The sequence below is a fragment of the Oncorhynchus keta genome, chromosome 28, assembly GCF_023373465.1.
Source record: "Oncorhynchus keta strain PuntledgeMale-10-30-2019 chromosome 28, Oket_V2, whole genome shotgun sequence".
NCBI lineage: Eukaryota > Metazoa > Chordata > Actinopteri > Salmoniformes > Salmonidae > Oncorhynchus > Oncorhynchus keta.
The window spans coordinates 16,440,309-16,468,258 of record NC_068448.1 but is presented as its reverse complement, the minus strand read 5'-3'; the positions used below and the strand labels follow the sequence as shown (position 1 = coordinate 16,468,258).

The window sequence follows — 27,950 nt, the reverse complement described above, 5'->3', positions numbered from 1 at the left end:
TTGAGATAACATGCACATGTAGCCAGTCATAGTTTCCAATGTATAGTATCTATGCTGACATGCTGTGTTTAGGTGTACATTAATATTAAGATGGGATTGGCAAGGAAGAAATAGGAAGAAAATCTCATTTTAATACAGATATAAGTGAAAAAGCAACCTGGAATTGTAAGGTTTAGACACCCACTACTGAGTTAAACTCCTATCTTGTTTATTCAAATAATTATTGACAGTTATTTCACATTCAGGCCAATCATGAGCTGTAATAAGTGTATTACAATGTTATTTAAAAAAAGAATTGGTCTACAAGAGAACAAATAACCAACATGATCTCTAAATCTACAGTAAACAAATGTGTTATAAAATAATAATAATAATAAAAAACAGTAACTATAAAAGTGCTTATTTTATCTTCGCAAAATGTCAATCAAGAGCCATATAATCAACCAAAAGCAGTGCAAACAATTTGTGGATTTATCAAACACGTTGGCATAAGCATACAAATACACTACATGACCAAAGGTATGTGGACACCTTCTCGTCAAGCATCTCATTTCAAAATCATGGGCATTAATATGGAGCTGGTCCCCCCTTTGCTGCTATAACTGCCTCCACTCAACTAGGACAGCTTTCCACTAGATGTTGGAACATTGATGCAGGGACTTGCTTCCATTCAGCCACAAGAGCATTAGTGAGGTCGAGCACTGATGTTGGGCAATTAGGCCTGGCTCGTAGTCGGTGTTCCAATTCATCCCAAAGGTGTTCGATGGGGTTAAGGTGGGGTTAAGGTCAGGGCTATGTGCAGTCAATTCAAGTTCTTCCACACCAATCTCAACATACTATTTCCGTATGGACCTGTATGGACCTCTCTTTGTGCACGGGTGCATTGTCATGCTGAAACAGGAAAGGGCCTTCCCCAAACTGTTGCCACAAGCTACAAAGTTGGAAGCACAGAATCATCTAGAATGTCATTGTATGCTGTAGCGTTAAGATTTCTCTAGACTGGAACTAAGAGGCCTAGCCCGAACCATGACAAACAGTCCCAGACCATTATTCCCCCTCTACCAAACTTTACAGTTGACACTATGCATTGGGGGCAGGTAGCGTTCTCCTGGCATCGCGATTCATCACTCTGGAGAACGCGTTTCCACTGCTCCAGAGTCCAATGGCGGCAGGCTTTACACCCCTCCAGCTGACGCTTGGCATTGCCATTGGTGATCTTAGGCTTGTAAGCGGCTAATCGGCCAAAACCCATTTCATGAAGCTCCAGACGAACCGTTCTTGTGCTGACGTTGCTTCCAGAGGCAGTTTGGAACTTGGTAGTGAGTGTTGCAAACGAGGACAGACAACTTTTACGATTTAAACGCGATACGCACTTCAGCACTCGACGATCCCATTCTGTGAGCTTGTGTGGCCTACAACTTCACTGTGTCCACATACTTTTGTATATATAGTGTACATTGCACTCATCTTCTTAACATTTTCAAAAAAGGCCATGATCAAATGAATACAACAGAAGTACTGTCTGGTTTTTTGGTAGCTGGGTTCTTTCTGTGTCATGGCGAGAAAATGGAGCTTTGCAACACAAGAGTTTACATAGATTTAAGTTCACAACATCATGACCGAGGGGGAAAACATTATTTTCCTAACATCCAGTGGATGGATCAAACATTAGTTTATGATAAACACAAAAATAGTGGTACTATAATTGAATCACTGAAAAAAGCAGGTCTTGTGCTTTGATTCGTTTTTTATGTTTAGAAATCCTTCACCTTTCTTTCACACACCCTCTCTTGCAGTTGTTTGTTGCTGAGATGAATGGAACGGAATAATTGACCAGAAACAATGAACTCTTAAAAGTCTTCCATTATAACAGGGAAAGTATGACAGATGTCTTTCTAATACCTTTTTCTTTTCTTGGCTTTGGCTTTTGAACCACTGAAGGAACACTGCTTTCTGTTACATGAACCTCCATATTTTGATGGACAGGCAGAGCAGGGTTTGCCACTCTTATAGGGAGCCTCTCCAACCCAGTTCCCCCTGGAAGAGAAATAAAACATGGTTAACTTCTGATCTTGTTTGCTTGTTTGTTTCCTGTCATTACAAAGGATATTCAATTAAATATAAGGCTCTGATGAGTCAAGCTTATGCAATAGAAAAAGGAGTGTATTAAATGAATGTAAGACAATAGAACACATTAGATCTGGTAAAAGATAATACAAAGAAAAAAACATGCGTTTCATTTTTGTACCATCATCTTTGAAATGCAAGAGAAAGGCCATAATGTATTATTCCAACCCAGGTGCAGTTTACATTTTGGCCACTAGATGGCAGCAGTGTATGTGCCAAATTTTAGACCGATCCAATGAATCATTGGATTTCTGTACAAAATGTTGTATCAAGACTGCCCTAATTGGTTTATTAATACATGTTCAAGTTCATAACTGTGCACTCTCCTCAAACAATAGCATGGTATTCTTTCACTGTAATAGCTACTGTAAATTGGACAGTGCAGTTAGATGAACAAGAATTTAAGCTTTCTGCCAATATCAAATTTGTCTATGCCCTGGCAAATTTTCTTGTTACCTACAACCTCATGCTAATCACATTAGCTTATGTTAACTCAACCGTCCTGCGTGCGAACCCACCGATCCTGTAGAAATTCATCTATATTGGGTATGTACTGCAAGATCGCTTGCTCTTGCCATGAACAGAGAAGTGTGTACTTACTTGATAGAGTAGTTGCAAACCAGGAACACTGCTGTCCTCCAAGAGCTCCCGTACACATTCATGTTTGAGCATTTGTTGATGGCACATCCCATCTTATTGGTATTGGCCCAGACCATCTGAAATGTGTTGATGTAATGTGTAGTTCTCATGGTCAACATGATCAATCACAGACAGTTCTCACACACAGTCACCCAATTTCTTACTAATACAACTATAAGCTATATGTAATGTCTATAAACTATTTTCCTGCTGTAGCAAACTGGCTCAAATTAAAATCCTACATCTGTACATTCTTATTTAGTGCAATATCTAAGCCACACACCTGTGTATAGTGGGAACAAACTGGTCCACTGCATGTGTTGGGATAGGAGAAGGAGTTTTTCTCATCTTGCCAGGACCTCACCAGCTCAATGATTGACCAGTATCTAGGAGAAGAAAAAGACCTTTCATCATTTCATGTTTCTTAAAATACCACCCTACTTCATATTTGACTAGATATACTGTAGCATAAGACAGTGTTCCTATAACAGTCTTTGTTGAACAAAAACACACCAGATCTCCAACAATCACATAAGCAACAGCTATAAAACAGTTGTAAACATGGAAAGAACCAGGGCTAGTTCTACATTACCTGCCAGAGTTGATGGACAGGTTTTGGCCCATATATCTCATGGTCTGTGAGGGTCCATGATCCCATATGCAGCGGGAAGCCCAGGAATCTGCTGATTTAGCCAGTTGCTCATCCCACACCTAAAGCATGGAGAGTGAGAGAGAGCAGCTGTTCATCCCACACCTAAAGCATGGGGAGAGTGAGAGAGAGCAGCTGTTCATCCCACACCTAAAGCATGGAGAGTGAGAGAGAGCAGCTGTTCATCCCACACCTAAAGCATGGGGAGTGAGAGAGAGCAGCTGTTCATCCCACACCTAAAGCATGGAGAGTGAGAGAGAGCAGCTGTTCATCCCACACCTAAAGCATGGAGAGTGAGAGAGAGCAGCTGTTCATCCCACACCTAAAGCAGCTGTTCATCCCACACCTAAAGCATGGAGAGTGAGAGAGCAGCTGTTCATCCCACACCTAAAGCATGGAGAGTGAGAGAGAGCAGCTGTTCATCCCACACCTAAAGCATGGGGAGAGTGAGAGAGAGCAGCTGTTCATCCCACACCTAAAGCATGGGGAGAGTGAGAGAGAGCAGCTGTTCATCCCACACCTAAAGCATGGAGAGTGAGAGAGAGCAGCTGTTCATCCCACACCTAAAGCATGGAGAGTGAGAGAGAGCAGCTGTTCATCCCACACCTAAAGCATGGAGAGTGAGAGAGAGCAGCTGTTCATCCCACACCTAAAGCATGGAGAGTGAGAGAGAGCAGCTGTTCATCCCACACCTAAAGCATGGAGAGTGAGAGAGAGCAGCTGTTCATCCCACACCTAAAGCATGGAGAGTGAGAGAGAGCAGCTGTTCATCCCACACCTAAAGCATGGAGAGTGAGAGAGAGCAGCTGTTCATCCCACACCTAAAGCATGGAGAGTGAGAGAGAGCAGCTGTTCATCCCACACCTAAAGCACGGAGAGTGAGAGAGAGCAGCTGTTCAACACTTCTCAAATAATACTTTGTTGTATTTATTTTAACGACATTCACCCTGGCTTTACAGATATTCACTGGTCCTATCATTCTAGCGACTCTTTTTCACATTGCTTGATTGTGTCTGTACTTACTTATGTGAGATTTGACTTATTCAATAAATATACATAATAAAACAATTATTTAAAAAATATAATTCTAAAATGTCAAATCTAACTCTGGTGTAGAGCAAGAATACCACTGTTATGTTTCAGATTTGATTAAGTGTTAGTAAGCCCAGCCATAGAATGTGACAGAGGAGCAGTCTCTTGTTTTCCTGTCCTGGTTCAGCAGATGCAGGGGCCTCACCATGATCTCCATATTGGCAGCCTGAGGGAAGACCTGGGAGCGGACAAGGTTGTGATAATCCAACAAGGAATTAATTTCTCTGGAGGAGATGGCTCGCCTCCTTCGGATAGGAGGCACGCTAATGCTGCTAAGATTCAGATTACTCCAGTCAGAGTCAGGGTCTGACTCGAAACCAGGTCTAGTTAGGTGGAGATGGTTAGTCCGGTTGGATTTGGATAGGCTCCGCACAGCAGCAGCTCCAGTGTAAGGCATTGACCACAAGATGGCAGCGAATAGGAGCTGAGCACAAACAGGACGCATCTCAACCCTCTTCTCTTGTCTCTGGGTCGGGCTCTGGCAACACAGGGTTCTAGTAGGCTTCTGTGGAGGGCAGAGGCATTGAGGGCAAGAATGTTAAATAACCTATGTTTTTAAAAAGAGCCAAAAGGGCAAAAATGGTTGGGGGAAAGCTTCTCTAAAGCAACCGTCTGGCTAACTGCCTCGTTATTTTTTATCATTTCTGTGCAAAGTGTTAGCTGGACTATATCAACGTTTTTATCAATTAAGAATTAATAAGCAAGTTAATGATTAGAAGTCAGAATGAAGTTTACACAGAGGACAAAGAGAATAAAATTGTTTCAATTCCTAACGTATTGTCTGTAGTGTGGCAAACAATATATATACCAGTACTGTAGGTAGACCCTAATATAGAGACAATATAACCATATTTCAACCATATTAATTAATACATAAATTACACAGACATAATGTAATCATTACATTTTTTAACATACATAAGTATTGCTCAAACTCAAACTGTACTTCAGACACAACTATTTGTAATCAATATAATATTAATTCCATTTGACAAAATAAATTGTCTGTTGAACAAGTAGCCATTAATTCATTCTCACATATCTAAAAACATCAATAAATACTAGTAACTTTCTTATTGCATACAGTTATCACATAATGTCATTTATATTCAATAAATAAAAAGGCAGCATGAAAAAGCAGCTGTAACAGTGCCCTAGACCCAGACATTACAGACCTTCATCAGCTGTAACAGTGCCCTAGACCCAGACATTACAGACCTTCATCAGCTGTAACAGTGCCCTAGACCCAGACATTACATACCTTCATCAGCTGTAACAGTGCCCTAGACCCAGACATTACATACCTTCATCAGCTGTAACAGTGCCCCAGACCCAGACATTACATACCTTCATCAGCTGTAACAGTGCCCTAGACCCAGACATTACAGACCTTCATCAGCTGTAACAGTGCCCTAGACCCAGACATTACAGACCTTCATCAGCTGTAACAGTGCCCTAGACCCAGACATTACAGACCTTCATCAGCTGTAACAGTGCCCTAGACCCAGACATTACATACCTTCATCAGCTGTAACAGTGCCCTAGACCCAGACATTACAGACCTTCATCAGCTGTAACAGTGCCCTAGACCCAGACATTACATACCTTCATCAGCTGTAACAGTGACCCCATTACAGACCCAGCTGACATTACAGACCTTCATCAGCTGTAACAGTGCCCTAGACCCAGACATTACATACCTTCATCAGCTGTAACAGTGCCCTAGACCCAGACATTACATACCTTCATCAGCTGTAACAGTGCCCTAGACCCAGACATTACAGACCTTCATCAGCTGTAACAGTGCCCCAGACCCAGACATTACAGACCTTCATCAGCTGTAACAGTGCCCTAGACCCAGACATTACAGACCTTCATCAGCTGTAACAGTGCCCCAGACCCAGACATTACAGACCTTCATCAGCTGTAACAGTGCCCTAGACCCAGACATTACATACCTTCATCAGCTGTAACAGTGCCCCAGACCCAGACATTACAGACCTTCATCAGCTGTAACAGTGCCCCAGACCCAGACATTACAGACCTTCATCAGCTGTAACAGTGCCCCAGACCCAGACATTACAGACCTTCATCAGCTGTAACAGTGCCCTAGACCCAGACATTACATACCTTCATCAGCTGTAACAGTGCCCCAGACCCAGACATTACAGACCTTCATCAGCTGTAACAGTGCCCCAGACCCAGACATTACAGACCTTCATCAGCTGTAACAGTGCCCCAGACCCAGACATTACAGACCTTCATCAGCTGTAACAGTGCCCCAGACCCAGACATTACAGACCTTCATCAGCTGTAACAGTGCCCCAGACCCAGACATTACAGACCTTCATCAGCTGTAACAGTGCCCCAGACCCAGACATTACAGACCTTCATCAGCTGTAACAGTGCCCCAGACCCAGACATTACAGACCTTCATCAGCTGTAACAGTGCCCCAGACCCAGACATTACAGACCTTCATCAGCTGTAACAGTGCCCCAGACCCAGACATTACAGACCTTCATCAGCTGTAACAGTGCCCCAGACCCAGACATTACAGACCTTCATCAGCTGTAACAGTGCCCCAGACCCAGACATTACAGACCTTCATCAGCTGTAACAGTGCCCCAGACCCAGACATTACAGACCTTCATCAGCTGTAACAGTGCCCTAGACCCAGACATTACAGACCTTCATCAGCTGTAACAGTGCCCCAGACCCAGACATTACAGACCTTCATCAGCTGTAACAGTGCCCTAGACCCAGACATTACAGACCTTCATCAGCTGTAACAGTGCCCCAGACCCAGACATTACAGACCTTCATCAGCTGTAACAGTGCCCTAGACCCAGACATGACAGACCTTCATCAGCTGTAACAGTGCCCCAGACCCAGACATTACAGACCTTCATCAGCTGTAACAGTGCCCCAGACCCAGACATTACAGACCTTCATCAGCTGTAACAGTGCCCCAGACCCAGACATTACAGACCTTCATCAGCTGTAACAGTGCCCCAGACCCAGACATTACAGACCTTCATCAGCTGTAACAGTGCCCCAGACCCAGACATTACATACCTTCATCAGCTGTAACAGTGCTCCAGACCCAGACATTACAGACCTTCATCAACTGTAACAGTGCCCCAGACCCAGACATTACATACCTTCATCAACTGTAACAGTGCCCCAGACCCAGACATTACATACCTTCATCAGCTGTAACAGTGCCCCAGACCCAGACATTACATACCTTCATCAGCTGTAACAGTGCCCCAGACATTACAGACCTTCATCAGCTGTAACAGTGCCCCAGACCCAGACATTACATACCTTCATCAGCTGTACCAGTGCCCCAGACCCAGACATTACATACCTTCATCAGCTGTAACAGTGCCCCAGACATTACAGACCTTCATCAGCTGTAACAGTGCCCCAGACCCAGACATTACATACCTTCATCAGCTGTAACAGTGCCCCAGACCAAGACAGTAGATACCTTTATCAGTGATTCCAGCCCAGTAGAGCAGAGCAGAGCAGAGCAGTCAGATAGGAGAAGAGAAGCCTAGCAGATCCACACTTAAACACTAGGCTTTGCAAACAAGACCGTTTGACATCTGTGTCAGGGAAATTTAACTGGGCCAACTCTCTCAGGATATCTGACGCACTCACAAGCCCTCCTGTCTTCTTCTTCCTCTTCTTCTTCTCCTCCCTCTTCTTCCTCTTCTCCCTCTTCTTCTTTTTCTCCCACAGAGATGTTCCTTCCCAGGGGCCAGAAAACAATTTGATAGGCAATTTGGCTTTCTCAATACACTCATTATGTAAACGCGGTCCTGTAAAAAACACAAGCACAAGATTTTCCAGTAATCATTTAAATATATATACAGTGCCGTTGGAAAGTATTCAGATCCCTTGACTTTTTTGTTGCGTTACAGCCTTATTCTAAAATGTATTAAATCGTTTTTCCCCCTCATCAATCTACACACAATACTCAATAATGAAAATGCAAAAACAGGTTTTTAGAAATTTGTGCTAATTTATACAATTTATATAAATATTACATTTACATAACTATTCAGACCCTTAACTCAGTATTTTGTTGAAGCACCTTTGCAGCGATTACAGCATCAAGTCTTGTTGGGTATGTCCCTACAAGCTTGGCACACCTGTATTCGGGGAGTTTCACCCATTCTTCTCGGCAGATACTCTCAAGCTCTGTCAGGTTGGATGGGGAGCGGTCTCTCCAGAGATGTTTTATCAGGTTCATGTCCGGGCTCTGGCTGGGCCACTCAAGGACATTCAAGGACGTGACGCTTGGCATTCAGGCCAAAAAGTTCAATCTTGGTTTCATCAGACCAGAGAATATTGTTTCGCATGGTCTGAGAGTCTTTAGGTGCCTTTTAGCAAACTCCAAATGGTTTGTCATATGCCTTTTACTGAGGAGTGGCTTCCGCCTGGCCACTGTACCATGAAAGCCTGTTTGGTGGAGTGCTGCAGAGATGGTTGTCCTTCTGGAAGGTTTTTCCATCTCCACAGTGGAACTTTAGAGCTCTGCCAGAGTTACCACTGGGTTGTTGGTCACCTCCCTGACCAAGGCCCTTCTTCCCGGATTGCTCAGTTTGGCAGGGCGGACAGCTCTAGGAAGAGTCTTGGTGGTTCCAAACTTCTTCCATTTAAGAATGATAGAGGCCAATGTGTTCTTGGGGGATCTTCAATGCTGCAGAAATGTTTTGGTACCCTTCCACAGATCTGTGGCTCAACAGAAACCTGTCTCAGAGCTCTATGGACAATTCTTTTGATCTCATGGCTTGCTTTTTTGTCTGACGTACACTGTCAACTATGGGACCTTATATAGACAGGTGTGTGCCTTTCGAAATTATGTCCAATCTCATAGGGTCTGAATACTTGTGTAAATAAGGTATTTTTGTTTTTTATATTTGTATAAATCAAATCAAATCAAACGTATTTATATAGCCCTTCTTACATCAGCTGATATCTCAAAGTGCTGTACAGAAACCCTGCCTAAAACCCCAAACAGAAAGCAATGCAGGTGCAGAAGCACGGTGGCTAGGAAAAACTCCCTAGATAGGCCAAAACCTAGGAAGAAACCTAAAGAGGAACCAGGCTATGAGGGGTAGCCAGTCCTCTTCTGGCTGTGCCTGGTGGAGATTATAACAGAACATGGCCAAGATGTTCAAATGTTTATAAATGACCAGCATGGTAAAATCTAATCAAATTTATTTATATAGCCCTTCGTACATCAGCTGATATCTCAAAGTGCTGCACAGAAACTAAAACCCCAAACAGCAAGCAATACAGGTGTAGAAGCACGGTCAAATAATAATAATCACAGTAGTTGTCGAGAGTGCAACAAGTCAGCACTTCAGGAGTAAATGTCAGTTGGCTTTACATAGCCGATCATTAAGAGTATCTCTACCACTCCTGCTGTCTCTAGTGAGTTGAAAACAGCAGGTCTGGGACAGGAAGCATGTCCGGCGAACAGGTCAGGGTTCCATAGCCGCAGGCAGAACAGTTGAAACTGGAGTAGCAGCACGGCCAGGTGGACTGGGGACAGCAAGGAGTCATCATGCCAGGTAGTCCTGAGGCATGGTCCTAGGGCTCAGGTCCTCCGAGAGAGAGAGAAAGAAAGAAAGAAAGATAGAGAGAAAGAGAGAATTAGAGAGAGCATACTTAAATTCACACAGGACACCGTAAAAGACAGGAGAAGTACTCCAGATATAACAGACTGATCCTAGCCCCCCGACACATAAACTACTGCAGCATAAATACTGGAGGCTGAGACAGGAGGGGACAGGAGACACTGTGGCCCCATCCGATGATACCCCCGGACAGGGCCAAACAGGCAAGATATAACCCCACCCACTTTGCCAAAGCACAGCCCCCACACCACTAGAGGGATATCTTCAACCACCAACTTACCATCCTGAGACAAGGCCTAGTTTTGCCCACAAAGATCTCCACCATGGCACAACCCAAGGGGGGGGCGCCAACCCAGACAGTAAGATCACGTCAGTGACTCAACCCACTCAAGTGACTACACTCAATCATATGACCTACTGAAGAGATGAGTCTTCAGTAAAGAGTTAAAGATTGAGACTGAGTCTGCGTCTCTCACATGGGTAGGCAGACCATTCCATAAAAATTGAGCTCTATAGGAGAAAGCCCTGCCCCCAGCTGTTTGCTTAGAAATTCTAGGGACAATTAGGAGGCCTGCATCTTGTGACAGTAGCGTACATGTAGGTATGTACAGCAGGACCAAATTGGAAAGATAGGTAGGAGCAAGCTTTATAGGTTAGCATTAAAACCTTGAAATCAGCCCTTGCATTAACAGGAAGCCAGTGTAGGGAGGCTAGCACTGGAGTAATATGATCACAATTTTTGGTTCTAGTCAGGATTCTAGCAGCCATATTTAGCACTAACTGAAGTTTATTTAGTGCTTTATCCGGGTAGCCGGAAAGTAGAGCATTGCAGTAGTCTAACCTTGAAGAAACAAAAGCATGGATACATTTTTCTGCATCATTTCTGGACAGAAAGTTTCTGATTTTTGCAATGTTACGTAGATGGAAAAAAGCTGTCCTTGAAACAGTCTTGATATGTTTGTCAAAAGAGAGATCGAGGTCCTTCACAGTTTTTTTTAGACGACTGTACAACCATCAAGATTAATTGTCAGATTCAAAAGAAGATCTCTTTGTTTCTTGGGACCTAGAACAAGCATCTCTGTTTTGTCCGAGTTTAAAAGTAGAACGTTTGCAGCCATCCACTTCCTTATGTCTGAAACACAGGCTTCTAGCGAGGGCAAATTTGGGGCTTCACCATGTTTCATTGAAATGTACAGCTGTGTGTCATCCGCATAGCAGTGAATGTTAACATTATGTTTTCAAATGACATCCCAAGAGGTAAAATATATAGTGAAAACAGTGATCCTGAAAATAGTGGTCCTAAAACGGAACCTTGGGGAACACCGAAATTTACAGTTGATTTGTCAGAGGAGAAACCATTCACAGAGACAAACTGATATCATTCCGACAGATAAGATCTAAACCAGGCCAGAACTTGCCCGTGTAGACCAATTTGGGTTTCCAATCTCTCCAAGAGAATGTGGTGATCGATGGTATCAAAAGCAGCACTAAGGTCTAGGAGCACGAGGACATTTACCACCTTCACAAGTACAGTCTCAGTGCTATGATGTGGTCTAAAACCAGACTGAAGCATTTCGTATACATTGTTTGTCTTCAGGAAGGCAGTGAGTTGCTGAGCAACAGATTTTCCTAACATTTTTGCGAGGAATGGAAGATTCGATACAGGCTGATAGTTTTTTATATTTTCTCGCTTAAGTTTTGGCTATTTCAAGATTAGCTTTATTACTGCCACTTTTAGTGAGTTTGGTGCAAATCCGGTGGATAGAGAGCCGTTTATTATGTTCAACATAGGAGGGCCAAGCACAGGAAGCAGCTCTTTCAGTAGTTTAGTTGGAATAGAGGCCATGATTATTTTCATCATTGTGTCAAGAGATATTATACTAAAACACTGGAGTGTCTCTCTTGATCCTAGGTCCTGGCAGAGGTGTGCAGACTCAGAACAACAGAGCTTTGGAGGAATACGCAGATTTAAAAAGGAGTCTGTCATTTGTTTTCTAATGATCATGATCTTTTCCTCAAAGAAGTTCATGAATTTATTACTGCTGAAGTGAAAGCCATCCTCTCTTGGGGAATGCTGCTTTTTAGTTAGCTTTGCGACAGTATCAAAAATAAATTTCGGATTGTTCTTATTTTCCTCAATTAAGTTGGAAAAATAGGGTGATCGAGCAGCAGTGAGGGCTCTTCGATACTGCACGGTACTGTCTTTCCAAGCTAGTCGGAAGACTTCCAGTTTGCTGTGGCGCCACTTCCGTTCCAATTTTCTGGAAGCTTGCTTCAGAGCTCGGGTATTTTCTGTGTACCAGGGAGCTAGTTTCTTATGACAAATGTTTTTAGGGGTGCAACTGCATCTAGTGTATTGTGCAAGGTTAAATTGAGTTCCTCAGTTAGGTGGTTAACTGATTTTTGTCCTCTGACGTCCTTGGGTAGGCAGAGGGAGTCTGGAAGGGCATCAAGGAATCTTTGTGTTGTCTGTGAATTTATTGCACGACTTTTGATGCTCCTTGGTTGGGGTCTGAGCAGATTATTTGTTGCGATTGCAAACGTAATAAAATGGTTGTCCAATAGTCCAGGATTAAGAGGAAAAACATTAAGATCCACAACATTTACTTCATGGGAAAAAAATAGGTCCAGAGTATGACTGTGACAGTGAGTAGTTCCAGAGACATGTTGGACAAAACCCATTGAGTTGATGATGGCTCGGAAAGCCTTTTGGAGTGGGTCTGTGGACTTTCCCATTTGAATATTAAAATCACAAAAAATGTGAATATTATCTGCTATGACTACAAGGTCCGATAGGAATTCAGGGAACTCAGTGAGGAACGCTGTATACGGCCCAGCAGGCCTTTAAACAGTAGCTATAAAAGTGATTGAATAGGCTGCATAGATTTCATGACTAGAAGCTCAAAAGACGAAAACGTCAGGTTTTTTTTTGTAAATTGAAATTTGCTATCGTAAATGTAAACAAAACCTCTGCCTTTGCTGGATGCACGGGGGATATGGTCACTAGTGTAACCCGGAGGCGAGGCCTCATTTATCACAGTAGATTCATCAGGCTTAAGCCATGTTTCAGTCAGGCCAATCACATCAAGATTATGATCAGTGATTAGTCCATTGACTATACCTGCCTTTGAAGTGAGGGATCTAACATTAAGTAGCCCTATTTTGAGATGTGAGATATCACGATCTCTTTCAATAATGGTAGGAATGGAGGAGGTCTTTATTCTAGTGAGATTGCTAAGGCGAACACCGCCATGTTTAGTTTTGCCCAACCTAGGTCGAGGCACAGCCACAGTCTGAATGGGAATAGCTGAGCTGACTACACTGACTGTGCTAGTGGCAGACTCCACTAAGCTGGCAGGCTGGCTAACAGCCTGCTGCCTGGCCTGCACCCTATTTCGGCAGGGTAGCCTAGTGGTTAGAGCGTTTGACTAGTAACCGAAAGGTTGCAAGTTCGAATCCCCGAGCTGACAAGGTACAAATCTGTCGTTCTGCCCCTGAACAGGCAGTTAACCCACTAGGCCGTCATTGAAAATAAGAATTTGTTCTTAACTGACTTGCCTAGTAAAATGTACAAAAATAAAATAACATTTAAAAAAAAAAAAATAATTGTGGAGCTAGAAGGGATAAAGCCCTTTCTATGTTGGTAGATAAGATGAGAGCACCCCTCCAGCTAGAGTCCGTCACAGGCCAGGCTTGGTCCTGTTTGCGGGTGAGTCCCAGAAAGAGGGCCAATTATCTACAAATTCTATATTTTTCGAAGGGCAGAAAACAGTTTTCAACCAGCCATTGAGTTGTGAGACTCTGCTGTAGAGCTCATCACTCGCCATAACTGGGAGGGGGCCAGAGACAATTACTCGATGCTGACATCTTTCTAGCTGATATACAGGCTGAAGCTATATTGCGCTTGGTGACCTCTGACTGTTTCATCCTAACATTGTTGGTGCCGACGTGGATAACATTATCTCTATAATCTCTGCACTCGCCAGTTTTAGCTTTAGCCAGCACCATCTTCAGATTAGCCTTAACGTCGATAGCCCTGCATACATTTCTAAAACCCTGTTTTCGCTTTGTCATTATGGGGTAGATAGCTGAGAAGTTTTATTTATTTAATCCATTTCAGAATAAGGCTGTAACATAACAAAATGTGGAAAAAGTCAAGTGGTCTGAATACTCTCCGGAGGTACTGTATATACTGTACTTTATGAATTCTCTTCTGTTTCTATAGAATTGTTAAAACATTGCCATTTCTTTTTGTATTTTCTTGTTTAGATGTATTGCTTACTTGAAAAATAGTACCCCTGAATAATTAAGATTGTGTGGTTCATCCTTCCATATAGATTAACCATATAGATTAAAAATAGAATGAGATTTTTCCATCAAAAGAAGGAGCAGATTATTCAGGGGAGAAAATGGCTATAAAAACTATCCATTTCGTTTGGAGTTTGGGACATGTTTATTTACCAATATTTTTTGGGAGTGTTGAGGTCTGCCTAAAGAGCTGTTTGTCATCGTAGAACACATGCTTTGGCTGGCCCTCTACCTCCCCAGCCATCCCCAGGTTGTTTCAATAAAACAAAATAAAAAATAACAATAAATAAGCAGAAAGCCTTTAAGAATGAAAAGAGAGAAGAATGCACGTTAAGCATTAATGGTCCTATTTTGAAAGTCCCTGACACTGCAGCATTAGCATTCATCTCCAGCTGTCCTGGTGATTTCTAGGAAAGAAGGGTCTGGCACTGCCAATGTACACTACACGGCACAAGTGCCATGGAACTGCCAAGGTACACAACACGGCAACAACTGGCAAAGCTCTACCAGCAGCGTGAGGTCAAAGAGATTGCCAAGACACTGGCATCGTCAGTGGAAAACTTAAACTGTAAATGGCAAAGGAGAGGTAGTTACAGTGATTAAATCAGTGGTTAGGGACTTAATCAAAAGGTTTTTATACCATATATACAGTTGAAGTCAGAAGTCAGAATTTGACATACACATTTTCAACCACTCCACAAATTTCTTGTTAACAAACTATAGTTTTGACAAGTCGGTTAGGACATCTGCTTAATTAAGTAATTTTTCCATCAATTGTTTACAGACAGATTATTTCACTAATAATTCACTGTATCACAATTCCAGTGAGTCAGAAGCTTACATACACTAAGTTGACTGTACCTTTAAACAGCTTGGAAAATTACAGAAAATTATGTCATGGCATTAGAAGCTTCTGATAGACTAATTGACATCATTTGAGTCAATTGGAGGTGTACCTGTGGATGTATTTCAAGGCCTACCTTCAAACTCAGTGCCTCTTTGCTTGACATCATGGGAAAATCAAAAGAAATCAGCCAAGACCTCAGAAAACAAATTGTAGACCTCCAGAAGTCTGGTTCTTCCTTGAGAGCAATTTCCAAATGCCTGAAGGTACCACGTTCATCTGTACAAACAATAGTATGCAAGTATAAACACCATGGGACCACGCAGCCGCCATGCCGCTCAAGAAGGAGACGCGTTCTGTCTCCTAGAGAGGAACGTATTTTGGTGTGAAAAGTGCAAATCAACCCCAGAACAACAGCAAAGGACCTTGTGATGATGCTGGAGGAAACAGGAACAAAAGTATCTATATCCACAGTAAAACGGGTCCTATATCAACATAACCTGAAAAGCCGCTCAGCAAGTAAGAAGACACAACTCCAATACCGCCATAGAAAATCCAGACTACGGTTTGAAACTGCACATGGGGACAAAGATCGTACTTTTTGGAGAAATGTCCTCTGGTCTGATGAAACAAAAAGAGAACTGTTTTGCCATAATGACCATTGTTATGTTTGGAAGAAAAAGGGGGAGGCTTGCAAGCCGAAGAACACCATCCCAACCATGAAGCACGGGGGTGGCAGCATCATGTTGTAGGGGTGCTTTGCTGCTTGAGGGACTGGTGCACTTCACAAAATAGATGCATTATGAGGGGAAATTATGTGAATATATTGAAGCAACATCTCAAGATATCAGTCAGGAAGTTAAAGCTTGGTCACAAATGGACAATGACCCCAAGCATACTTCCAAAATTGAGGCAAAATGGCTTAAGGACAACAAAGTCACGGTAATGGAGTGGCCATCACAAAGCCCTGTCCTCAATCCTATAGAAAATTGGGGGCAGAACTGAAAAAGACTCAGTTACACCAGCTCTATCAGGAGGTGGGCCAAAATTCACCCAACTTATTGTGGGAAGCTTGTGGAAGGCTACCCGAAACGTTTGACCCAAGTTAAACATTTTAAAGGCAATGCTACCAAATACTAATTGAGTGTATGTAAACTTCTGTCCCACTGGGAATGTGATGAAAGAAATAAAAGCTGAAGTAAGTCATTCTCTCTACTATTATTCTGACATTTCACATTCTTAAAATAAAGTGTTGATTCTAAGACAGGGCAGTTTTACAAGGATTAAATGTTAGGAATTGTAAAAAACTGAGTTGAAATGTAGTTGGCTAACGTGTATGTAAACTTCAGACTTCAACTGTAGTTACACATACGGTTGGCATGTCAAATGGTAACAATTGCATATTATGTTTCTCTAGAAGACTGTGAGTACTGTATACATGAGGCACTATTCTATACTTTGGTTTCAATAACGGAGACAAAAAACAGCATAGTCTAACCATTGACCACCAAACCTCTGAATGTATTGTGGAATTAATAAAGAATGTGTCACAGCCAGGAAATACCCTGGATGTATGCCATGGAATCCTATGGAAATGTCTTTACTTTTTGGAGGCTCCATCCATTCTCTTCCCCAGGGTTTGCCAAACTTGATCCTAGCACTACACATCTGATTCAAATCACCAACTCATTATCAAACTTTGATTCTTTGAATCAGCTGTGTTGTGCTAGTGCAAAAACCTAAATGTGCACCCAGGGTGGGCCCCAGGACCGAGTTTGGGAAACCCTGCTCTGCCTCCATGCCATGTCCCAGGCGAAACATGGTATGTGTACAGAATTACCAGCAGTCTTTAACTTAGGTCTTCCAGTGAGTCTCTCACATTGAGTGGATAGGAAAAGCTTGGGATCTCAGTCCTTATTTGTTTAACCAGTTTATAGTAGAGAGTTTAATGGATTTCAGTCAAATTGGCCTAAATGCCATCTGCAATAAGTAAAAAAAAATCATGCAAATGAAAACCCATAATTTTGTCAGTAAAATATAATAGACTTCCTGAAAAGCATCCTGTTTTGAATAAATCATTGAGGAACAACTGTATTGATGCCTGCTGTAGGTACTAACTGGACCTATGTGTGGTGAAATAATTAACATTCCCTCAACTCTGGCTAATCTTGACATCATGTTGGTGTGAGAGGAATGTGACACTCATGGAACAAGGAGCAGCCAGACCACACATTGGAAAAATGAATAGGAAATGAAAATAAACCCCATACATTTTTATATAGAGTATTTATGGTATATGGACATAGACTTTCCCATTTGAATGACCTGGCAAAAATAATTTGCCCGGACAGTGTGACAGAGTAGTGTGTGTACTGTCAAATTTTGTTTTTATTCTGTAAATCAAGACATACTGCCAGGTTGACCTAGTCCAGTTAGGATCACCATGGTGACAGTGATTAGGTTCAGGAATAGGTTCCAGAGAGTTCTGGAACTCTGACTATAGGCAACTGAGTAGAAACACAAGCATTTTGCCCTTTTTGAGTTACATTTTACATGCTCTTGTGATTGATGTTAGTATGTAGGTTATGAAAAGCATGGTGCCTTAATTTCCTCGCCAGCCACCGTCTTTGTTGCTTCATTAAACATGTCCTCCTTTTTTCAAAAGATTGGCAGGCTGTCCATGCAGCCATGGTCAAATGCTTACAAAAGAACCAATCTTGAACCAAAGCCAATTTCATATGCCTGTAAAACCTGATCACTCAATTGTATGCCCCAATTTCAAAGCCTTCAGAAATACCTCAACACAGTCTAGTAGTGTTGTCAGACTTTGCGATTGAGTGTCTAAAATGCACAGCAAACTCCTTCAAAGAGTCTGTGTGAGCTCAGGAAGTCATAGGAGGTCACCAGAAAGCTATAGACCCTTGTCTGTGTCAAGGCTTACTCTCAACGTCTGGTGATCTTCAATCTTCACTGATTTGCAGTGGTAGTACCACAAAAGACGTGGACATTAATGTTGTACTTTATTTAGACAGTTGTTTGAATTACTTGTTATGGGAAGAAAAGTATTAGAGAAATACTTTATTTCACTTAACATGTTTGTATACTTATAATATGTTGGATATATGTGCCAACCAGCATGATTATATAATAGACACTGACCTAATGGTCTCTTAGCGCTGTGTCATACAGTTGCTGTTGCCATCATTTTTAAGCAATTGGCTTTTTCCAGTGACACTGGCCTGAATCAAACTGTTATCTTTAGAGTTACATCAATGGAATGTTTTGGTGTTGGTTATGATAAAATGAAGGATGACCATGAGACACAAAGTGCCAGGTCTACGACTGACAACAGAGCCTTGTCAGGGCTAGCATTTAAATATAGCAACAAGCACACCCATGTCACTTCTGCCACATAGTTACCAGTTCTGTCATCACACATCAAAGGAGAGGAAAAATGTTGTGGCAATATCAAATGGATCCACCAAACCTGCACGGTAGTAGCCTACAAGGAGGAGGACATGGACTATCATGTAAGATTTAGATGAATGATGAATGATGCAACATTATGGGATGGAACGGGACATGTTGGGTGATTGTGATATTGGTGTGTTTGGGTGTAATGTAGGCAACAAGCTTGTCAAAAAATAATTTCCTCCTCCTCCTCAGACAAACTCATTGCCTCAAGAGTCAGTACATATGAGCAGTCAGCAGTGATATTTCCTTGTTTTCTCCCAGTCCCAGGCCAGTTGGATATTGAATAACAACTAATTGTAGACATGAAGGTCAAGGAGTGCACAGCTGTGTGGTTTTCCCTCCCCTCCCAGTCAAGGAAATGGTAGAGTAACGCCTAGCTATCCCTGTGTGAAGCACGTCATTTAGCATGAATCCAAGAAAGAGTCCTGCTCTCTATGCTCCTGCTGCTTCCATGTAATGAGCCGTTGTTTTTTTCATGTCAGAAAACTTTGTCCAAACTTTGTTTTGGCAGCAAGAAAACCAAATGTACCCAGTGATGTAGCAGCGAGCCCTTCCCGGACCGACCAGTGAAACATAGAGAGACAGAGGGAGACAGTGACAATTGGGTCATCGTTCCTGGTGGAATTTAGAGGAACTGAAAGAATTGAACATTCTGCTTTCTAGGAGAAACTTTCAGCCAGGCATTTAGACACAATTAATGGTTTGACAGGTGTTATGAAGGTCCAAAAATGACAATGTTATAGAATTGAATCCTTCACACATTATTAGGCCTACTTCTGGAACATTTGTGTGTTTTATGTACGTCGATGAACTTTAGAAAGACAAGATACTGTTATTCCCAGCACCGCAAGTAGAGAGGAAACTATGCTGATTGACACATTAGCCACAGCGTAATATTGTGCTATATAATGTGTATCAGACCTGGGTCAAATACATTATGTCAAACACTTCAAATAATCAAGCTGTGCTTGATTTAATTGGCCTGGTACAATGGAACCAACGGAAATAGTCCCAAAAATGTAAACTGTGTGAAATTCAGCACAACATTCACTCAGTCTTCTCTTCTATGTATTTATTTGACATTTACTGTACATGATCAGAAACTACACGATCCCTCAAGCCAAAACAACTAGGCCTACTCTTTTAGAAGATTATGTCACTTAGTATTCAAATAGCCAATCACCTAAAACACCAAATGAATAATTGCCAGGCTGGTATAGACATGGGTCAAAATGATTTGAAATCTTTCAAATACTTTGAGAGTTTATTTTAGCCTGCCTGGAGTGCCAGGTGGGCATGGTTTGCACTTTTGGGAGTGCTTTATCGCTTACATTGCAACAGGAAAGCTTAATCATGCACAGCTAAAGTATTTGAAATAATTTCAAATACTATTCAAACCCAGGTCTGGACTGGTGATTTATCGTTTGGAACTCTGCTGAAGCATTGCTAACTGTCCAATAAATCTGACCAGACCTTTCTTCGGGAAAGCTTGGAGTAGGTCAGACTGAAGCCTGGGAGGATGATACCCAGACCAGACAATCAGGCCTGAGACAATCCCACCCCCTGGCCCTGCAATATGACATCATCTGTCTGGGTCTAGACAGAGTTGACTATGGCCTTGCATACAAAAGCACACTGTGACCTCGTAGTGTCTAGGTAGTGCCAATGCATGGCACAGAAAATCTCTGCACACTAAATGGACCCCATATTTACCTTCAGTGAGCATAAAATCAACCTTACAAAAAAAAATGTATTTGAAGTCCCTTAGCCACAGCATTCAATTTTCAGCCAGCTAGCTCCTCTTCACCCTGGCTACATTAGCAGCTGGTGCCTTGAGGGAAGAGGTTTGGCAGGTGAAATATAGGCTCTACCTCTGTGTCACAGCAGACACACAACTAACAGTCTAGAATGTACAGCAAATATATCCCATAGTCAAGGGGACAATAACACTGACTGCATTACTCTCCAAGCAACGAGATCAAATAAAGAAACAAACTTGGTAGGAGTACTTGATACTTATGTCAATTAGGGAAAGGTCTCAGACAAAGTTGGGTCTGCTTTGTTTTTCAGCTTGAAGTCAATAAACACATGGACAGTAAAACAGACAGTAGTCACCATGTCAGTCATTGTGGGGGATTGCATGTAGAGTTGGCACCCTATAAGGCCAGGTCAGGGGAGTTTGTTTAAAAAATGTACAGTCTAAGTGTTGTACTCTGGGTAAGTCCAGACCCTCTTGATCATTGGGCCAAAATGTCTGCAGGACAGCATCCAATGTTTTATCTCCTGCACAGTATTTGTTCAACATTTTGAAACTCCAGAGAAACTTGGAAAGGGTCTCCCTCCACACTCTTGCCAACTGACTTTTAAATTAGTTTGCAGTGATTTTTTGCCCTCAATTTGAACATTTTGCAATGTATCATAATCATAAATGTTTCTTGTCCTTGCTTGAAAACAGACTAACAAAAATACTGCAAAAGCTGCCTGCTCTTGCTTGGAAAACATATTGATCCAACCAACATGTGTAATCTCTGGCTGCTCACCAATCCATCAAATGTTATATTGACAAATGATCAGAAAGCACTGAGCCGGATATCATAACCACCTTTATCATTCCGTTAAGGACACAGGGTTTGCCTGGAAAAATGGAGACTACAATAGTCTCTGAACAACAGTAAAGTAAGTTTAGTAATGTATGTTCATGTCACTGTTATAAAGCAATGTCAATCTCAAACTGCAGTGTCTGCTGTAATGTGCAACACATTGAAAAATGTTCTATAACTCGTCTTGTACAAACACATGGTAAAGATTTGACTCAAGATTCCAATTGGACGTCCAAATGTAACTAGCATATTCCCTCTAAACTATGCCTGCCTCTGCCAGACATTGTTGAAATCTGTAACCATTTAATTTCAAACACCAGTGTTTCACCTCAACCCAGCCCAGACTGTACAGTCAGGCATGGATTATTGAGACAGAGTGATCTCAAGAACAACAGCCAAACACAAGACACTGATGGGGAAATGTGATTTCTAAGAGAAGCTTATTGGCCAAGTCCAAGTGCATCAAACTACAGTGAAGGATAGCCCACTTCTGAACCCCCGAGTTGAATATCCCTCATGATTAGACAGCCATCTAGGGGCCATGCGATGCCTGGTCCCATACTGTTGGGACACTGATATAACAATAGCCTATATAACTGAAAACGACTTATTATTCTGTAACAATAAATTAAGCAGATTTATTACATTTGCGAACAAAAAGGTATTAAAAAAAATGGATGCCAATTTTTTTCTTTCTTTACATTTTACTTTAGAAATGACTGCATCGTGGTGATAACTCTACAAGTATCTGATCTGTTAGATATAGCCTTATCTATTACAAAATACAATCCGAATTCTGTGTTCTTCAGATATGGCTATACTGATAGGACAACGTGGTCTCAGGGCAATTCATATTATCAAGCACTCAAATGTATTTATAACGCCCTTTTTACATCAGCAGTTGTCCCAACGTGCTTATACAGAAACTGAATCTAAAACCCCAGAGAGCAAGTAATGCAGAATCATGGTGGCTCGGAAAAACTCTTGAAAAAGCTGGAACCTAGGAAGAAACCTAGAGCAACCAGACTGTGAGGTGTGGCCAGTCCTCTTCTGGATATGCCGGTTGGAGATTATAACAGCACATGGCCATAAAGGCCAGATCGTTCTTCAAGATGTTCAAACGTTCATAGATTAGCAGCAGGGTCAAATAATAATCACAGTGGCTATCAAGGGTGCAACAGGTCAGGACCTCAGGAGTAAATGTCAGTTGGCTTTTCATAGCTGAGCATTGAGGTCGAGACAGCAGGTGCAGTAAAGAGAGAAAGAGTCGAAACTGCAAGTCCAGGACAAGGTAGCACGACTGTTGAACAGGTCAGGGTACCATAGCCACAGGCAGAACAGCAGCAGACACTGGATCAGCAGCAGGACCAGGTGGATTGGGGATGGGGATAGCCAGGAGTCGTCAGGTCAGGTAGTCCTGAGGCATGGTCCAAGAGCTCAGGTCCTCCGGGAGGGGAGAGATGGGAAATTAGAGGGAGCAAATCTAAGATCACACAGGACACCAGATAAGACATTGATGTATTAATGTTGATTGTTTTCTGCCCAGGGACTACAGATGAAAGTGAGCTAAATCTAGCTAGATCTAGCTAAATCTGGTGCAATGGCATGTTATACATGGTCCCTGACAAATAAACATAATAATAATTAAATAATTGCAACAGATATTGCAGACTGACCCTAGACCCCTGGCACATAGACTATTGCAGCATAGATACAGGAAACCTTGTCCAAAGTTATTCCCAGACAGAGACAACCAGGCAGGATATAACCCCGCCCACTTTGCAAAAGCACAGCCCCCACACCACACTAAAGGGATATCAACAGACCACTAACTTACTACCCTGAGACAAGGACGAATTTAGCCCACAAAGATCTCCCCCACAACACGAGCCAGAGGACAGGAAGGAAGATCACGTCAGTGACTCAACCCACTCAGATTGAGTATAGCAGAAAAAAAGCCTGGCACGACGAGATAAACCCCTCATAGGGATGGGATGGGATAGCGTGACTCAGCCCCCATAATAGGGTCAGAGACCCTCTCCCAGTGGAGAGAGGGGAGCCGGCCAGGGTGGTTTGTCACTTCAGTGCCTTGCCGTTCATCGTCACATCCCCGGCCAGACTACACTCAATCATAGAACCTGCTGAAGAGATGAGTCTTCAGTAAAGGATGAAACAGTCAGCGTCTCTCACATAGATCGGCAGATCATTCCATAAAAATGTAGCTCTATAGGAGAAAACCATGCCTCTAGCTGTTTGCTGAGAAATTCTAGGAACAATAAGGCAGCATGAGTCTTGTGGTCATAGTGTATGTGTAGATATGTATGGCCCGACCAATCAGCGAGATAGGTAGGAGCAAGTCCATGTAATACTTTGTAGGTTAGCAGTAAAACCTTGAAATCAGCCCTAGCAATCAGCCTTAACAGGAAGCCAGTGGCGAGTACTGGAGTAATATGATCAAATGTAGTTTTAGTCAAGATTCTAGCAGCAGTATTTAGCACCAGCTGACGTTTATGTAGTGCCTTATCTGGGTAGCCAGAGAGTAGAGCATTGCAGCAGTCTAATATTGAAGTGAAAATAAAGCATGGATTAGATTTTATGCATAACTTTGGGACAAAACGTTCTGATTTTTGCAAAGGCTGTACTTGAAATATTTTTTGATATGTTCAACAAAAGAGAGATCAGGGTCCAGAGTAATGCCGAAGTCCTTCACAGTTTTTTTTGAGACGACTGTACAACCGTCAAGATTCACTGTCAGATCCGACAGTAGATCTCTGTTTCTTGGGAGCTTGAACCTCTACTTTTAAACTCGGACAAAACAAATCACTTTTTCACCATTCAGTTCCTTATATCTGAAACAAAGGCTTCCATGGTAGGCAATTTTGGGGCTTCACCATGTTTCATGTTTCATGTAGCTGTGTATTGTCTACATAGCAGTAAAAGTTTAGATTGTGTTTCTGAATGACATCACCAAGAGGTAGCATGTATAGTGAAAACAATAGTGGTTCTAGAATGGAACATTGAGGAACATCGAAACGAACAATTGATTTATCAGAGGACAAACAATCCACAAAGATTAACTGATATCTTTCTGACAGATAAGCTAAACTAGGCAAGAACTTATTCGTGATGGAGATGGCAGCATCGCGACTAGCTCTTAGGAAACTTTACGTTCTATACTATTCTACTGTATCTTAGTCCATTCTGTTCTGACGTCACTTGTCCATATGTATATAGTCTTAATTCATTCCTACTTAGATGTGTGTGTATTAGGTATATGTTGTGTAATTTGTTAGATATTACTTGTTAGATATTACTGCACTGTTGGAGCTAGAAGCACAAGCATTTCGCTATACCCGCAATAGCATCTGCTAATCAGGAGAGGCATTATAAGGGAGCCATTTAATATGTTCAACATAGGAGAGTCAAGAACAGGAAGAAGCTCTTTCAGTAGTTTCATTGGAATACGGTCCAGTAGACAGTCAAGCAATCCAAAGTTTGCATGTTCAAGTAGTGTCGGGAGCAACTGTAGCATTTTAGCTAACCCACAACACAATTTGTTGTGGGTTAATTTGTTCTTAACTGACTTGCCTGGTTAAATAAAGGTAAAAAAAATATAAAAAAATAAAGAAGGAATGGATCAGAACAATGAAGTCCTAATCTGTCAGAACCCGAGAGTATCTATTTGGACTGCAACATTTGTGATGTTTGTGATGGGCTAATTGTGCACTTTTTTGAGTGATGTGATTGTGAAGTCAGAGGATGAAGACAAGGAGGTGCAGGCTTGCTTCTCTACCATGGCAGCTAATGGAACTGGGTAAGGGGCCATTCAGAGCGTAACAAATGTACTATTCTTCTTATTGGATTGCTGATAGGCTTTTTCATATTTCTAAGTGAAATAAAGTTAGGGGAGGAAGTCCAGGATACGAACGGAGTCCAGGATATGAATGGCTACGATTTTAGCGAACGGCAAATGCTCCCCACATACGCGTCACACACAGAGCAGGTTTGCCAGAATCACCCCCCACCCCCTGATCGCAGGGGAGGCACTAGTCATGTCTGCAGGTTTCGGTTTGGCTATTTGTTTCAGGTGTATTAGTCAATAAATAAATATACTTTACAAAATTCGTCATATCTCCCATGTCTTATTCGACTAGTAATTGTTCTGAAATGTTTATTGCTTGCCTACATTTGACTCTCTCCTTTATGTTTAATATAACACACATACATTAATTATTAATTGTGGTTGCATATCCTGACGTGAAGACTGTTCTATATAAAGTATTTGACTCTGATGTGAGCTACAGAAAGTATTAGACCAGTGACAAAAATAAGGAAATTAGAAGGGGGGGATTTAGGTAAGGCCATTGACGTGGTTCCCAAACAATGGGTTTCTTTCCAGCCAGGCCGCCTGGGGTGCAGCTGGACCCTACCAACTGGGCACAGATGTCAGTTCAACGTCTAGTTTTGATTTACATTTGGTTGAGTTTTCAACTAATGTGAATTCAACGTGAAATAAAAAACTATTTAACCATGTCATTGGGTCTAGGTTAAAGGTTGGGTGAAAAAAATACTAAATTCAATTTGTTTTTGAATGAGGATCTTGTGTGAGGATCTTGTGTGACAACACCAACAAACAAGCGGCCATAAACATAGCGAGAGCGATAAAATACGCCTGGACGGGCATCACTGTTCTAGAGTTTTACCAATTCCTAGGGCTTCTGTTCTACATGTCTGGTCAAGTTGAAACGTATTAGAAACTACTCGAAAGTGAACAGCATTTTCTCCCGGTCCTTTCCAGGGACAGCCATGACCAGGAATGGATTCCAAATGTTGCTCGTGAACATTCACATGACCGACCCCGAGAAAGACTGTATCCCTGAGTATGGCAGCCTTTGCAGTATTAAGCCATCGATGAGTGCCATGCGGATTGCAAGTCGAGCGTATTACCATCCTTCCTGAAATCTGTCCATTGATGAGCAAATGGTGGCATCTACGGCTAAATATTAAAAGCCTCAGTGCATGAAGAGCAATGCCGGTCCAGTGGGGCTTCAAGCCCTTTGATTTGGCTGACTCCAGCAATAGCTACACCATTGCCTTCAGTGTGTACACTGGAAAGTCCAACTCCTCTGGCAACGGACAATGCTACGACACTGTCATGAGTGTCATTCAGCCTTCCTACTTAGGCACTGGTTACCATCTCTGCTGTGACAATTTCTATACAATTCCAAAACTGTTCCAGGATTTATTGTCCAGGAAAATTGGTGCTTGAAGACCCTGATCATGTTGAGACAAATGCCCTGACCATGAAATCCCAGAGTGGATCCATAAGGTGGAGGAGGGAGGGCAACCTGCTGTATGTGAAGTGGAATAAAGCCAGCAAGGTCTCGATGTGTGGTTGCCAACATTTAAGTAAAACATTTATTTTAATGTGTAAATGTGTTATATATGATGTAGTCAGGGCAAAAGCCAGTTGTTACGTATGAGATTCTGAAGTTGCTAAGCAAACAAGCTGGTCATTCATTATTTTGGGATGTTTTAACTCAGTCGTTCATTATATTCATTCCATGTTGCAATGCTGTCAAGTTCTAAACCTTTATTTCCTTTGTTTTGTATTCATTATTTAGTATGGTCAGGGCGTGAGTTGGGGTGGGCAGTCTGTTTGATTTTCTATGATTTGGGGATTTCTATATTTTGTCTCTGATTGAGAATCATACTTAGGTAGCCTGGGTTGCACTGTTTGTTTGTGGGTGATTGTCTATGTTGATTGCTTGTTTCAGCACAGTTCGCATTAGCTTCACGGTTGTTATTTCGTTTATTGTTTTTGTATAGTGTTTCAGTGTTCAGTGTTTTCTTTATTAAAATTAATGATTAACACATACCACGCCGCATTTTGGTCCTCCGATCCTTCTCGCCTCTCCTCTTCAGAAGAAGAGGAGGACGACCGTGACAGAATCACCCACCAACCAAGGACCAAGCGGCGGGGTAAAAGACAGCGACGACAGCAGCGGCAGCAGCAACAACAGCGGCCAACATCACAGGACTCCTGGACATGGGAGGAGATATTGAACGGAGAGGGACCCTGGGCACAGGCTGGGGGATATCTCCGCTGAGCGGCGGCGATATGAGGAGGCAGCGCGACAGGTACGAGAGGCAGCCCCAAAAAATGTTTGGGGGACGAGGTGTGGGGCTAAGCCAGGTAGCAGACCTGAGCTCACTCCTCGTGCTTATTATAAGCAGCGTGTTACTGGTCAGGCACCGTGTTATGCGGTTAAGCGCACGGTGTCGCCAGTACGTGCACGTGCAGTGCGTCCTATGCCTGCGCTCCGCTCGTGCCGGACAAATGTGGGAGTGGAGCGTAGTAGGCACTAGATCTCCCGTGCTTACCCACAGCCCGGTTCAACCTGTGCCTGCACTCTGGAGGGTCCGGGCTAGAGTAGTGATCCAGCCTGGGGGAGTGGTGCCAAGGCTGCGCACCAGAGCTCCAGTGCTCACCCACAGCCCGGTCCTTCAGGTGCCTCCTCCTAACACCAGGCCTCCTGGAGGTCTCCCCAGCCTGGTGGGT

The 27,950-nt window shown here is 42.5% G+C and overlaps 1 protein-coding gene and 2 long non-coding RNA genes across 10 annotated transcripts; all 3 read right to left on the bottom strand.

Moving 5' to 3' along the window:
- Positions 1–111: 111 nt before the first annotated feature.
- On the bottom strand, positions 112–8,265 carry LOC118360538 (peptidase inhibitor R3HDML-like). Its single transcript, XM_035739782.2, has 6 exons — positions 8,175–8,265; positions 4,653–5,012; positions 3,359–3,477; positions 3,050–3,152; positions 2,728–2,843; positions 112–2,037 (listed from the first exon to the last, which is right to left on the bottom strand). The coding sequence occupies exons 2-6, from the start codon at positions 4,950–4,952 to the stop codon at positions 1,896–1,898; spliced, it is 780 nt and encodes a 259-aa protein (XP_035595675.2). The 5' UTR covers positions 4,953–5,012; positions 8,175–8,265; the 3' UTR covers positions 112–1,895.
- On the bottom strand, positions 3,492–4,607 carry LOC127913228 (uncharacterized). 2 transcript variants are annotated; one of them, XR_008085345.1, is made up of 3 exons: positions 3,803–4,607; positions 3,652–3,737; positions 3,492–3,608 (listed from the first exon to the last, which is right to left on the bottom strand). It is a non-coding gene; the product is annotated as an uncharacterized LOC127913228 (long non-coding RNA). The 2 variants fall into 2 exon arrangements; XR_008085346.1 differs by having other exon boundaries at positions 3,891–4,607.
- Positions 6,189–7,574, bottom strand: LOC127913227 (uncharacterized). 7 transcript variants are annotated; one of them, XR_008085339.1, is made up of 3 exons: positions 7,369–7,574; positions 6,423–7,325; positions 6,189–6,379 (listed from the first exon to the last, which is right to left on the bottom strand). It is a non-coding gene; the product is annotated as an uncharacterized LOC127913227 (long non-coding RNA). The 7 variants fall into 7 exon arrangements; XR_008085340.1 differs by having other exon boundaries at positions 6,189–6,422; positions 6,466–7,325; XR_008085342.1 differs by having other exon boundaries at positions 6,189–6,336; positions 6,466–7,325.
- Positions 8,266–27,950: the final 19,685 nt, after the last annotated feature.

Excerpts from the sequence above, each read along its gene's own strand:
- LOC118360538 (XM_035739782.2), bottom strand. The coding sequence starts at position 4,952 with ATGCGTCCTGTTTGTGCTCAGCTCCTATTCGCTGCCATCTTGTGGTCA. Across the intron at positions 2,844-3,049 it reads TTTGTTCCCACTATACACAG|ATGGTCTGGGCCAATACCAA; the intron begins GTGTGTGGCTTA and ends AACACATTTCAG. Across the intron at positions 2,038-2,727 it reads GTTTGCAACTACTCTATCAA|GGGGAACTGGGTTGGAGAGG; the intron begins GTAAGTACACAC and ends TTTCTCTTCCAG.